This window comes from Oncorhynchus gorbuscha, linkage group LG24 (genome assembly GCF_021184085.1).
Source record: "Oncorhynchus gorbuscha isolate QuinsamMale2020 ecotype Even-year linkage group LG24, OgorEven_v1.0, whole genome shotgun sequence".
Lineage (NCBI taxonomy): Eukaryota > Metazoa > Chordata > Actinopteri > Salmoniformes > Salmonidae > Oncorhynchus > Oncorhynchus gorbuscha.
Genome location: NC_060196.1, coordinates 4,964,483 through 4,979,041, shown reverse-complemented (window position 1 = coordinate 4,979,041; position 14,559 = coordinate 4,964,483). Strand labels below are relative to the sequence as shown.

At 44.2% G+C, this 14,559-nt stretch overlaps 2 protein-coding genes across 11 annotated transcripts in view; one reads left to right on the top strand and one right to left on the bottom strand.

The window, feature by feature from the left end:
- Positions 1 to 6,005, top strand: part of LOC124012069 (lipopolysaccharide-responsive and beige-like anchor protein) — a 419,063-nt gene extending 413,058 nt beyond the window's left edge. For all 4 annotated transcript variants that reach the window (XM_046325448.1, XM_046325446.1, XM_046325447.1 and 1 more), the window contains 2 exons: positions 3,931 to 4,082; positions 4,399 to 6,005. In XM_046325448.1, the coding sequence (XP_046181404.1) occupies positions 3,931 to 4,082; positions 4,399 to 4,489 (243 nt within the window). In that variant the 3' untranslated portion in view covers positions 4,490 to 6,005. The remainder of the gene's footprint in view (positions 1 to 3,930; positions 4,083 to 4,398) is intronic.
- A 1,330-nt stretch (positions 6,006 to 7,335) lies between these two features.
- LOC124012357 (serine/threonine-protein kinase DCLK2-like) overlaps positions 7,336 to 14,559 on the bottom strand; it is a 109,500-nt gene continuing 102,276 nt past the window's right edge. For 3 of the 7 annotated variants that reach the window (XM_046325885.1, XM_046325881.1, XM_046325882.1), the window contains exons 16-17: positions 14,340 to 14,450; positions 7,336 to 10,590 (exon numbers count right to left, since the gene is read on the bottom strand). In XM_046325885.1, the coding sequence (XP_046181841.1) occupies positions 9,307 to 10,590; positions 14,340 to 14,450 (1,395 nt within the window). In that variant the 3' untranslated portion in view covers positions 7,336 to 9,306. Of the gene's footprint in view, positions 10,591 to 11,251; positions 11,265 to 11,353; positions 11,449 to 12,750; positions 12,852 to 14,339; positions 14,451 to 14,559 lie in introns of all 7 variants that reach the window. The other 4 variants (XM_046325884.1, XM_046325886.1, XM_046325887.1 and 1 more) reach the window with 4 other exon arrangements.

The window sequence follows — 14,559 nt, the reverse complement described above, 5'->3', positions numbered from 1 at the left end:
GTTGAGTTGAGGCCATGCTGAATGGATTACAGTCTTAGCCCCACTAATATAACTCAGACAGTGTAAGTAACCATTCTAGCAGATTGTGTTTATTGTCTTCTCCGTGTCCATGTAACTGCTAGAATGAACAGCACCATAAATTCAGCTTTTACCTTGAGCAGACGACACTGAATCCCACCTAACTCTTCACATTCCCTTTTGACCTTCACATTCCCCTTCGCTCTCCACAGAAAGCAGGAACTTCTATAATAGTTCTCCCTGGCATCATTGCCAGGCTCTGAAGTCATCCTTCAGACACCTGAGTCACGTCGACAATCTTGGCTCCTGTGGAGACGGTGGCCATCTTGTTTGGCCTCCCAGTCGCAGAGTGGCTGATTTTTATTCTGTCCTGGATCAACCTCCTACCTGTGTCTGGCTGAGTAGTCTGCCAGGTCTCCAACCCCCCAGCAGCACACAGTGGGTGATGTACTAGGCCTAGCCATAGAAGGCTACATCAACACCAGCAAGTACATCATCAGTGCCAGAGGCTGGATGGAGTCTACATGGAGGAACAATTGAAAGAGAGTAACTGTCAAGTTAGTTCATGCTTATGAATTGAGGTCATGAATCAGAACAGTTTGTTCAGTTTGGGACTGCTGCCACTAGTTCTGTGAATATAATGGGTCATTCCTGAAATACTGAGAGCCATTTTGGCAAACAATATTAGAACAAAATTTTCCTTTGTTGAGTTAATCCTAAATGATGCTGATCTAAATGCCTGTTCTCTTAATCAATAGTGTCAGATTAACTGACAAAAATTGCTACGGGGCTTTATATGGCAAGATAAAGGACGCAATTACACAGATATCAAACAAATCTAAACAGAATGACATCCCCCACCCCTCCCTCCCCCGATCACCCCACAGCCATACTCCTTTCCCAGAATCCTTTCCCAGTCCTCTTGGATGGCGATCTAACAAAATGCTCTGGAAAGATTGATCCTTCAGTCCCGTTGTCAGTGTGTGTGCCTGAGTGACTGTGTGGCTCGTGTGTCCGCTCGAGTGTGTATATGTGTGTGTGTGTGTGTATGTGTATATGCGCGAGTATGAGTCAGTGCATTAGTTCAGACTACCAGGTCTTCTGATACTGCAGTTTAATGTCAGCAGTGGTCCGTTCACTGGACATCTACCCTGTGGCTCATAAAAAGAGGCCGGAGGTTGTTTGTGTGTACCTGTACTGTATATCTACAACCAGTTATCACTTCAAGTCCATCGGGAGCAGTCAGGCTAGCTAGAGTGACCTTTGGCTTATTGGGAAAACATTTCTCCCTCTTTTGAATGTGCAACGACTGTCTTTGTTAAACATTTAGATGGTTAAATGATCCATTATATTAGTTATAGTGGTGGTATAAGCATCTAACACAACTTTAGATTGTTAAATGATCCATTATATTAGTTATAGTGGTGGTATAAGCATCTAACACAACTTTAGATTGTTAAATGATCCATTATATTAGTTATAGTGGTGGTATAAGCATCTAACACAACTTTAGATTGTTAAATGATCCATTATATTAGTTATAGTGGTGGTATAAGCATCTAACACAACTTTAGATTGTTAAATGATCCATTATATTAGTTATAGTGGTGGTATAAGCATCTAACACAACTTTAGATTGTTAAATGATCCATTATATTAGTTATAGTGGTGGTATAAGCATCTAACACAACTTTAGATTGACTTGAGTTGGAATCACGAAATAAGCTAAACTGATTGCCAGGAAATGTGAAGAGTTGGGTTAAGTTCTAAATAAGTTGTGTTCATTTGAAATATTTAGCATATAAAATATACTGTCAGGTCCAACATTATTGGCACCCTAGAGAAAGATTTGCAAACAAGACTATAAAATAAATGCAAGTACTGAGCTATATTATGTGCTCAACTTAATGGGAAATTCTAGTATTTTATACTAATGCAAGTACTGAGCATGTGGCTCTGTAATGGTTCTCTGGCTTCTTGGCTCTGAAGTCATCCTTCAGATACCAGAGTCTTGTCTGCCATCTTTGCTCTAGTGACCATTTTGTCTGGCCTCCCAATCACAGTGGCAGATTTATTCTGTCTGGGAACAGCCTCCTACCTGTGTCTGGCTGAGTCGTCTGCCAGGTCTCCAAACCCCCCAGCAGCACACAGTGGGTGATGTACTAGGCCTAGCCATAGAGGGCTACATCAACACCAGTAAGTACATCATCAGTGCCAGAGGCTGGATGGAGTAACACTTCACACAGTCTACTGTCAAGTTACTAGAAGGCTACTTCAATTTCCCCCCATTTAGAATGAGCAACTACTGTCTTTGTTCATGCTTATGAGTTGAGGTCATGTATCAGAAAAAGTTCTGTGTGTGTGTGTGTGTGTGTGTGTGTGTGTGTGTGTGTGTGTGTGTGTGTGTGTGTGTGTGTGTGTGTGTGTGTGAGAGAGAGGGTCAGTGCATTAGTTCAGACTACCAGGTCTTCTGATACTGCAGTTGACTGGACATCTTCCCTGTGGCTCATAAGAAGAGGCCAAAGACTGTACAGGGCAAAGGCTCTCTGTCTGTACGTACGTACTGCATATCTGCAACCAGTGATCAACTCCATTGGGAGCAGTCAGGCTAGCTAAAGACATTTTTCTTATATGGTAGACATTTCCCCATTTTGAATGTGCAACGACTGTCTTTGTTAAACATTTAGATGGTTAAATGATCCATTATATTATATATAGTGGTGGTATAAGCATCTAACACAACTTTAGATTGTTAAATGATCCATTATATTAGTTATAGTGGTGGTATAAGCATCTAACACAACTTTAGATTTACTTGAGTTTGTATGACAAAATCAGCTAAACTGATTGCCAGGAAATGTGCCAATTTGTGTTAAATTCAAAACTTAAGTTTTGTTCATTTCAAATATTTAGTATTTGAAATAGACTCTGCCGGCTGCCCCACATATGGCTTGGATGATGAATGTTTTTGTTTAATCTTCCATCCGGTAATTGCACTTCTCTTCTAATCTTTCTAAGCCAGCTGTGACTGAAATAGCTGCATCCCATCTAACATACAGTATGTTAATGTGAAACCGCTAATTAGGCTAACTTACACTAGTTATTACTTACAACATTTCCTTGTCATCTCATCAGCGTTCGTTACCTCGTGATTGATGCCTCCGACTGGCTTCAATTTCCAACTATATACTGTATGTATAAATATACCCCAACACAGAAGTTTAGTGTTGGGCCGTAGTGTATCCCCGTTTCCCTTGGGAACTCATTAAGTGTAACACAGCCCATAAGTGCACAGGAAAACCAGATGAGCAGAATAAATCTCTCTCCACTTTGCCTGTGGGGAGCCGTGCCTTGTAGCAGTTCAGGTGGATGGACTGCTGTTCTGTGCTGTGCTGCTCGCCACATGAATTTAGTGAAATATCTGGTTGCCACTGTGCCTCTCTCGCTTGGTGCAGGAAGTGCTCACAGAGACTGTGATTGAAATAGCACACAGTGAGGTAGGTGGTGAAGTCACCGGTGTCCTAGACTCGGTCACTAAATCGGACCACACCACAAAGCCTATACTGATGAAGCTTTGGTTGATTAAGGAGTTGTTGTAGACACCTCGCTCTATTGGACAAATTGCAGACGTCAATATGGCGACAGGATTCCTCACTGGTCAATAAGCCCATGTTCATTATGCTTTATGATAGTGGTCAGCTCTGGTGTGGTGTGAGGGAGTTACACATCCCATCCGAATCTCTATGTATTAGCGCCCTCCAGTGGTGGTTGCAGGTCATGACGTTGTCCACAGGAGGGCGCCGACAGCCTCGTTGGCAATGCAATAGAACAGTAATACAGGAATGTTCCCTATTGTCTTGTACATAACGTCTCCTGTCAGTCAAAGTGGTGCTGTTTCTCCTCTCCCGTCAGGCCATGCTGCTGAGTCGGGACGGACAGTACCTGCTGACGGGGGGAGACGGGGGAGTTCTGTCTGTCTGGCAGGTTCACAACCTCAAACAGATGTTCACCTACCCTGGCTGTGACGCAGGCATCCGCTCCATGGCCATGTCCAACGACCAAAGGTAACATACACATCTGGACTCTGACGCTGTAATCTTCACTCACATAGGTGTTGTATGGTATGAAGTTTTAGCACATAGGAAGAAATAATGAAAATACGGACTAATGATTAATACCATCTTCAGATGTGTGGGCTTGTAGTAACTATCATCAGATGGGAAATAAAAATCTTCCCGATCTAGAATACCCAGATGAAGACCTTGGTGTTATTCACAGTATAATGACAGACCTACTTTACGGCCTTAGTAAAAGTACATCATGTTCTGTCTACATGTATGAGCCTTAACTCAACACTCCCTCTCGGCTGTCCTCTCCTAGGTGCATCATAACCGGCATGGCGTCTGGTAGTATCGTCCTGTTCTACAACGACTTCAACAGGTGGCACCACGAGTACCAGACCAGATACTGAGGCAGGACCACGCAACAACGATCCCTGAGAATCTGGTTAACGTGGGACCTACCTACTGCAATCCTGTCGCTCGATGTACTAAGGCACTACTCAATACATATTGATATCCTGAATGTATCTTAAGAGAAGAAAAACTGTCATTCTGTCGAAAGAAGCAAACTATTTTTTAAAAAAGGGCATTGCTATATTTTGTAGGCATATCGACAATTTCATATAATATCTTAGGGTGGGGTTATATACCTATGGTTACAAATCTATTTTTAGCTTGTTAAGAGTCTATTTTCATCTCAAGCAGAGGAAAATAAGGGTTCAAAGTGGAAGTAGGTAGAAAAGTATATTTGCATCTATTGTCTTAAGAATCCATATATTTGTGTACTTAGGGGTGAGTGATTATTTTCAATAGGTGTGAAACATGGAGATATAATCATTATTTCGGTCATTAATATCCTTTTTTTCATGCTCTTTTTGCTACTGTGTGGAAATACAGGGAAATAAAATATAAGTTTGTGTGGCGATCGAGCGGGAAGTTCAGTAAGTCCTTTGTGTTCATGACTTGAGAGGGAATATATTCTATTTAAATGTTTGTACCACACCTCTGTGGAAATGGACAGATCTTGCCTTCCTGTGCATGAGATATTCCTCTGCTGTCCTGATGGTGGCGTACACTGCACAAAGACTTGTCACCAGTTGTCATATGTGTATCAGACAGTCATCATAGTAACAAGATGACTGCCGGTGTGATTAGTTTGTATCCGAGTGTTGTCATGACGATCATTAGCTTTATGTATGTACTGTAACCATACTGATGAATAATATGTCTGTCAGTAGAAACAAATGTCATAGGCTACGTCCTAATTTTGTAAAATGGCGTACTTTCCTCATCACCTATCAGAACTTTACATGAAGGAGACGGGACGAGGAAAGGAATCCATTCCAAATGGCCGACGTAGCCATGATGTGCTTCTTTGTATAACTTAGCTTTTCCTCCTCTACTGAGGCATTTGCAGTACTTAAGCATATACTGTATCATATTAGCGATCGACACAGTGCCCAAACCATGCTAGGATCAATCAAAGTATCTCATCTTGGCAAAGAGAGGTGCAGCGAAATGAGGGACTTGTCAGTCTGTCTTTGTGTCACGGTGAATATTCACTGGTTAAACCAGACCACAGACAGCCCCGGTCCTGGACAGCCAAAGGGTGTGCACTTTTTGGTTCAAGCCCAGCTTTACAATACCCGATTCTACCTAATTATGGGCCTTCAGGTCCAAACTGAATTGAATCAGGTGTTTTGGTGCAGGGTTGGAACACCCGATGTGGTTCCTCCAATACAATGCTTGCTCATAGAGAGAAACATTCCGTGTTGGTTTGATCTACGCTTGGTGTGGTTACCATTACAATGAAATGGCTACTACTGTATTTTCTATGTATCGCTCAATATTTTGTCAATCAATTTGGAATGAGTGTTTTTGACGCGTGATGAGTTCTGACAAATAAAATTGAATTTTTTAACTTGAGACGTCTTGTCTTCAATTGAACTGTTATTTGAACTCGCTTTTTCTGAACTTAGACTGGAATGTAGCCAGGGGTGGAGTTGCACTAACCACATCGTTCACAGAAGCTTTTTCCTGGCCGCAGTCAAGGCCTAGGTAGGTAGGTTTAACCCATAGGTAATGATAAAGGCCATATTAGCATGGGTAGTATCATTGAGGGCTTCCACAATTTTAATGTAGTTGACTGGGTGGGACTTCATTGGCTGATCCTGGTGACCCTGTTGGAGTCATGTCCAACCGGGTCATCGGGCGGGATCAGCCAATTGCGAAAAAGAACATTGACTACAAAATGGAGATAGCATGGGCAGCGCCATTGAGGCTGTCACAGACCCTATAATGGCACAGATAGAAAAGATGAATGCTATATCTCTATGGTTTTGGCTTAGGTTTATTCAAATTGTAAAACTAGAAGTATATAAAGACTGTTTAGAGGGAATATCATCAATATATTGTGCAAACTTCCCTTTAAGAGATGACGGTTGGAGTCTTCACCAGGACCTGCTTGCTGCTCTCCATGTGGCAAACCCCCCAACACAGTGCAGGTGCTGCCATCACTGTGACTTGCAGAGCAGGGGGTTATGGGAGTCTGTTGGTCCCTAGCTTGGTTCCCCATAGGCTCAATGTTAGAGCTAGATCTGGTAACTGTTTCTATCCTGGTGATTGGCTCAGTAGATCTGATTCACCCGGATAGGTCTGGAGCAAAACACGTCATCAAATAGTTGTTTTCATTGGCTAATGGTTGGACTTAGGCCATGTTGTTGCTTCAGATATTGTCCACAGGAGGGCGCTGATTACATTTACATTACATTTAAGTCATTTAGCAGACGCTCTTATCCAGAGCGACTTACAAATTGGTGCATTCATCTTATGACATCCAGTGGAACAGCCACTTTACAATAGTGCATCTAAATCTTTTAAGGGGGGGGTGAGAAGGATTACTTTATCCTATCCTAGGTATTCCTTAAAGAGGTGGGGTTTCAGGTGTCTCCGGAAGGTGGTGATTGACTCCGCTGTCCTGGCGTCGTGAGGGAGTTTGTTCCACCATTGGGGGGCCAGAGCAGCGAACAGTTTTGACTGGGCTGAGCGGGAACTGTACTTCCTCAGTGGTAGGGAGGCGAGCAGGCCAGAGGTGGATGAACGCAGTGCCCTTGTTTGGGTGTAGGGCCTGATCAGAGCCTGGAGGTACTGAGGTGCCGTTCCCCTCACAGCTCCGTAGGCAAGCACCATGGTCTTGTAGCGGATGCGAGCTTCAACTGGAAGCCAGTGGAGAGAGCGGAGGAGCGGGGTGACGTGAGAGAACTTGGGAAGGTTGAACACCAGACGGGCTGCGGCGTTCTGGATGAGTTGTAGGGGTTTAATGGCACAGGCAGGGAGCCCAGCTGATGGTCACTTTACCTCGTTGTGAGTGGCTTATAATATCTGATTTCTACCTTTAACAACATAGGTGTTTTCACACAATCAAAAACAATGTCAAAGAAATAACTTTTTTAAAACACTGATTAGAATACTTTTTATTGCGTTTGAAGTTCTCCGATGTGCTGCTAATACATAATGATAAAGGGAGTCACAGTGGCAAAATGCACAGACTAAAACTGTTGGCCAAAGCTGACTGGAGTGTTTTTCCTGTTTGAAATGTAATTTTCATACAAGTATCCAGACTAAAACTGCAATAAAAAAAGCATTATGATGATGACAGTGTAGTTTGACTAAACATTACACAACAGAACAGCTACTATACGTACAATAGTACCAGCTTGACGTGTGTGAGAGAGAGTGGGGAGGCAGAGGGAGGAACATGGCATGCAATTAAAGCCCCTTGGAGTAGTAGTGCTGTGCATCGGAGCCATTATCAATATCCGAAGGGTTAAACTAACCAACTGCATGCAGTAGGCTAGGTAAAGAGATACAGGCTGCATCCCAAATGGTACCCTATTCCCCAACCCCTATGGGCCCTGCTCAAATGTAGTGCACTATATAGGGAATAGGGTGCGATTTGAGACTTAAACATGGACTTTAAAACAAGTGCATTACCATTACAGACAAAGACAACAGCAAAGTGGAACAGCCTCACGTTATTATCCAGTAAATCTGGACTGATAAATGAGTATATGAGGGGATAGAGCTCCCAGTGTTTCCTGTCAGCTGGTTTCAGAAAAAGAATCTAACTACTGGGTCAGGTTCATTAGGGCACACAATGAAAAACGTTTCGCAACGGAGGGCAAATGTTTCTTACAGGACATGTCCAGGAAGACCCTTCCTGTTTGTCTGTTTTCTTCCGTTTTGTGCCTGATGAACATTTACATTGTAGTCATTTAGCAGATGCTCTTATCCAGAGCGACTTACAGGAGCAATTAGGGTTAAGTGACTTGCTCAAGAGCACATCGACAGATTTGTCACCTAGTTGGCTCGGGGATTTGAACCAGTGACCTTTCGGTTACTGGCCAAAAACTCTCAAAACGCTAGGCTACCTGCCGCCCTGAACACACCCCTGATCTGACAGCTATTTTCACAGGCACACCTCTCCTCATTGACACGTTCATCTTCTACTCTGTTGCGTTTCTCTTTTGGTGTTCAGCAGTTAAACACTACAGGCTCCATAGCGGACCAATGATAAACAGGCAAGAGAAGAAAGCAAACAAACCTTCAACTTTCATTCTGGTGCCTCGTGTCTGTCATACTATATACACATCTACAGTAGCAGTTTATCTTACAACAGACAACAAGCACGCCAAATAATACACATCTACCCATAATCAACATGTGTGTGTCTACCAGCCAACCACAGACAATAAATAAAACATGATCAGAAGTCATTCCAGAAAACCCTGTCTGAAACCACACACACTAACTAGCCAGGTCTCGCTCTGTTTTCTCCATATCACTCATATATAAATACACACATACTGTATATACAAAATCAACCAAAATGTACAAAACACCTCAACTTCCCTCTTGGAGCGTGGATATGATGGGTTTCTACAGAGATTGTATTGTAGGTTGTAGGAGCCATTTTGCTTGTTTTTTTTTGCCATTTGCTGCTTGGGAGCCTAGGAACGATACAGCAGTGGACATCAGCTGTTATACTGTTACTGGGGATGGAGGTTCTATCTGTATCTAGCCCCCTACATGCGAATCATTGGTCTGGGGATATGGCGCGTGGAGGTAAGGGGGCTGGAAAGGTACAAATTAGACCATGGTCCAGCAGCCAGTCTTCTCATCCATCATTCTTTCTCACAGCTCTCTGGCAGTAGCAGCAGCTTCAACGTCAATGCCCACCAGGGGTGATGGAGGGGTGGGAGAGGAGGGAGAGGAGCAGGTCAGGGGTGAGGGAGAGCTGGGAAAGGCAGAGGGAGACAAAGGGGCAGAGGGAGAGGGGCAGGTAAAAAGAGAGGGAGGAGAGGAGGGAGAGAGAGGGGCAGGGGGAGAGGGGGAGGCTTTGCGTTTGGAAGGTGATGAGGCAGAGGGGCAAGTAACTGGCATATGAGAGGCCCCAGGGAAGGCACAGACATGGAGCTTGGTTGGAGAGGAAAGAGAAGGGGACATTTGGAGTTTGGTAGGTGAAGAGGGAGAGGAAGGAGAGGGAGAGATAACAGGTTTGGTAGGTGAAGAGGGGAGAGATAACAGGTTTGGTAGGTGAAGAGGGAGAGATGACAGGTTTGGTAGGTGAAGAGGGAGAGATGACAGGTTTGGTAGGTGAAGAGGGAGAGGGAGAGGAAGGAGAGGGCGCGATAACAGGTTTGGTAGTTGATGAGGGAGAGATATCATGTTTGGTAGGTGAGGAAGGAGAGGGAGCGATAACAGGTTTGGTAGGTGAAGAGGGAGAGATAACAGGTTTGGTAGGTGAAGAGGGAGAGATAACAGGTTTGGTAGGTGAAGAGGGAGAGGGAGAGGAAGGAGAGGATGCGATAACAGGTTTGGTAGGTGAAGAGGGAGAGATAACAGGTTTGGTAGGTGAAGAGGGAGAGGAAGGAGAGGGTGCGATAACAGGTTTGGTAGTTGAAGAGGGAGAGGAAGGAGAGGGCGCGATAACAGGTTTGGTTGTTGAAGAGGGAGAGATATCATGTTTGGTAGGTGAGGAAGGAGAGGGAGAGATAACAGGTTTAGTAGGAGAGGAAGGAGAGGGAGAGTTGCTGGGCCTGGTAGGGGAGGTAGGATAGATAGAGACGTTAGGCTTGGTAGGAGAGGAAGGAGAGACAGGGACAGAGGGAGAGGTAACGGGTCTGGTAGGAGAGGAAGGAGAGACAGGGACAGAGGGAGAGGTAACGGGTCTGGTAGGTGTTGAAGGAGAGATGGGAGGGGATACAGGCACATCAGTCAGAGGACTCTTGGGTTCCTCCTCTGGGAGGGCAGGCTTGGTGGGTGATGCCAGCTTGGTGTTGGTTGAGACTGGTGTTGGGTGTTGGTGTTTGGTGTTGGGTGAGGCTTGCTTGACTGGCATGGCTGCAGGAGGGACTACTTTCTTCCCAGGCAGTGGTGGGGGCGGAGGTGGTGCTGTGGGCCTCTGGCTGCGACGAGTCAGCTGGATCATCTTCTTATCTAGAGCTGTGTTCTGGGAGAGGTCAGGGGTGAGGGGTCAGGGTTGAGGGAAAGAAAGTCAGACCGACACTCACCTTTGGTACAATACAACAGAACCAAACAGGTAGGGAGAGACAGAAATAAAGAACAGTGGGTCAATATATAATGGGAAGAGAAAACTGCCCCAAGATGACGTTCAACCTCACTGATCTCTGACAGTAAGGTCCATGGAGTAACATTTCTATATATTATTAAACACAGTAGGTCAAAATATATATATATATATATGGACAGAAACATCCATAGATGGGATGATTTTACAGTGACAGACCCTTCACAGTAGTAGACAGACCCTTCACATTAGACTGACCCAACAAGACAGCAAATCATATCATCAATGCTCAACATGCAGTTTAAGGGAAAATGAGAAATTGTGCTGAAGAAATTTTGCTTCATCACAACTCAAACCAACTCGATCATTTGGATTGCTATAATAATAATAATAATAATAATAATAACAATAATAACTACGTAACAATCAGAAGGCATCAAGATTTCCCATGTTCCCTTATCTGAGTGAGTCTTCGTGGCGTCAGTGAAGAAGCAGTGAAGAAGCAGTGAAGAAGCAGTGAAGAAGCAGTGAAGAAGCAGTGAAGAAGCAGTGAAGAAGCGTAGCCTTCAGTGTTAGTACATACCATTGCCTTGGAGCTAATTCAGAGGGTGGCAATGTGGGCGTGTTGTGGAGGGGTGGAGGGGGCGGGGAGGAAGCAGAGGGGACAGAGACTAGTCTTACTCACAGCTCAACAACATTAGAGGAGACACAGAAAGCAGGCCTGTTTGATTCCTGCTCTGGTGTACCGCAGCACTGCTGGTTTTCCTCTGTCCCTGGTAGCTAAGTGATCAGTTCATGCCATTGGTTAGCCAGAGTCCACTACTCACCTGGTTTCCAAGGTCTAAATAAAAAGAAGCAGTGGGGTCCCACTGGGCACAGACGTCAATTCAACGTCTATTACACGTTGGTTCAATAGAATTTCATTGATATGACGTGGAAACAACGTTGATTCAACCAGTTGTGTGGCTCTCCAGGCTTGGAATTGATTAGCCTAAAGTCTGCTATGACAATCATCTCTCAGGATGCTGGTAAGCTCAATGACATGATTTTAGAAATCTTAACTTCTGGGGAGTACTGTTCAATGTTAAATCCAAGGCAATATTAGCAATTTTCATCTGTCTCTCTCATCCAGTACAGTAGTGCAGTTTAAATGTTTGACCACAAGGTGGTGGTAGAGCTCAACTGAAAAATTATCAGGAGATAAAACTGTAATGTATCCAAAGGGCCAGGACAGCAGGTTGAAATGTTTTGTCATGAATCTTGTTCTGGGGGCAGCTCTGCCGTGTGGCCACTAGCTGGCACAACAACAAAGTAATATAATCTCATTTTAAACCTAACCTTAACCCCACTGCTAACCTTAATTCCTAACCCTATCCTTAAATTAAGACCAAAAAGCTCATTTTTGTTTTGCAGCTGGCCCATCTAGCAGAAATTGCTCAGTTCTGCCTCCAGGGCAAGATTCATGACAATAAATGTCAACCTGCCTTAGACATGGCCAATGCATGTAGGAGTAGGATCATGGCTTTACAAAGACATCAAATATATTGTAAAATTGCCATCGACATTTAATGTCCCCAGGTTATTGTAGGGGCATTAACTATAAGAGCACTACTTTGGATGAGTGACAGAGACGGGGGCAAATTAAAAATTAGTTCAGCAGAAGCAATGAGGGCTTCTCTTAGGCCTAGTTAGTTAGCATGCCAAATAACCACCCAGCCAGCCAAAAACAACACAGACTACAATAACATGTACAAATCTAACTCAGACAACAACTCTCAACACAGCAGTGACATCACAGTCAACAAAGTCAGTCCACACAGAGACGAGTTGATTGATGAAGATGGTTATGAGAGAGATAAAAGTGGAGGATGAGTGTGAGAGAGAGAGAAAATAAAAGAAGCCCCATTGGAGGAGGAGAGGGGAGCTTAGGCAAATTACACGAGGGGGCAGAGCAGCCATGCAAACTGATTCAAGGCCACTGCAGAGATTTACTGAGTTATTCTGCCCAGATCATTCTGTTATAGAGAGGCATTATTGGAGCTGGCAGAGGGGGAGAGAGTGGAGGACGGGGGAGATCGGTACCCTGCACTCAGCTCCAAAGCTTCCCCTGTGGTCCTGGGATGAGTTGGGAGGAGGGAGTGGGATGAGCAGGAGGGGCGCGGGGATCTCCTTTACACCTCAAACTGTCAAGGGAGATTTACAACAAAATGAGGTTTAACCCCGAGTCAGGGGCAGTCCCAAATGAACCCTTACGCACCCCTTAGCCCATGTTAATCCCCTTCTACTGCTGCAGTGGGTATACTGGACCCAGGTGGAAGCAGACAGCATGTGTGCATCTCAATAGTCTAGAGAGGCTTCCTCTCATTGTCTCCTTCAGGACCAGGGAAGGAGATGAGGGGGGATCTAATTGAGATGCATCCATTGACAGACCTATGCTATATTGGTCGTGTATTCGCAGGCCAGCTCCAGCTCAATAGACCCCCAAGTGGACCAGAGAGGGGAGGTGATGTGACCAGAAGTGTGCGGCAGATGGAGAGGAAGTTCACCACCCACAACAGGAAGTTACATAACTGTGCCAGGAGGTGCATAGGCTTGTGGGAAAAAGAGGATGGTAGGATATGACTAAGGATGTATCTCTTCAGACCAATGTACTCTGGAGTCACTGAGAACACTGCGTCAACACTAAAACACGACATTTGCACCACACAGATGAAAACGTGTTTTAGAGAGAAGATGATGAATGGATGGATTTATCCATGTGTAATCCCAGGGGAAAGCTTTTTGAATAAATGTTGCTCTCTTAAAGCCCTCGGTGATATGATTACATGAACAGAAGTTGTCCATTTCTTAGCTTTCCTGTCAGATAATCTCTCATGTTCTTTTAGATCAAACTCTTATGTAACCAACTGATTAATAGTACTAGATGTGAAAATGGTTATTGTTTGTTTGAAAGTGAGTAGGTGTAGTGCTGAATTGACTAACATTTGTTACAGATCATGTTGGTTTCCAATCAATCTTGAAATATAAGCGGATGCCAATCAAATAAAATCAGAAAGCTTCTTTTAGCTTTGTTTTTGGTTCCTTCAGAAAACGACTGATGGCAAGTGAATCAGGCCATGGTTGAACATTTCTGCAAATATCAAGAATCTACAGACGAGGACTCTGGGGTGTCAATGTACGACAGATGGTGGAATACAGAGAGTTCAGATGAAAGAAAGTATATGGAGATACACAATGTGTGTATTGGAAACGTGACCAGAAAATAGAGAGTAGTTGGTAGAGAGTAGAGGGTCGTGACTGAGTGCTGTTGTGTATATGGAGATACACAATGTGTGTATGGATAATGGGACCAGAAAATAGAGAGTAGTTGGTAGAGAGTAGAGGGTCGTGACTGAGTGCTGTTGTGTATATGGAGATACACAATGTGTGTATGGATAATGGGACCAGAAAATAGAGAGTAGTTGGTAGAGAGTAGAGGGTCGTGACTGAGTGCTGTTGTGTATATGGAGATACACAATGTGTGTATGGATAATGGGACCAGAAAATAGAGAGTAGTTGGTAGAGAGTAGAGGGTCGTGACTGAGTGCTGTTGTGTATATGGAGTAAAACAATGTGTGTATGGGACCAGAAAACAAATAATGGGTTGTGATAGTGAATGTCTTGTTCCTCACCATGATGACTGACACTCCTGCTGTGGTTGTGCTGGGCTTTGGTGCTGTGTTGAAGTGTGTCCTCAGTTTACCTGACACCTCCATCTTCATGTTGTTCTCCATGCTGTCATCCTGCAGAGACACACACACATTCTCCTTTATGGTCCTGAACACACACACACACACACACACACACACACACACACACACACACACACACACACACACACACACACACACA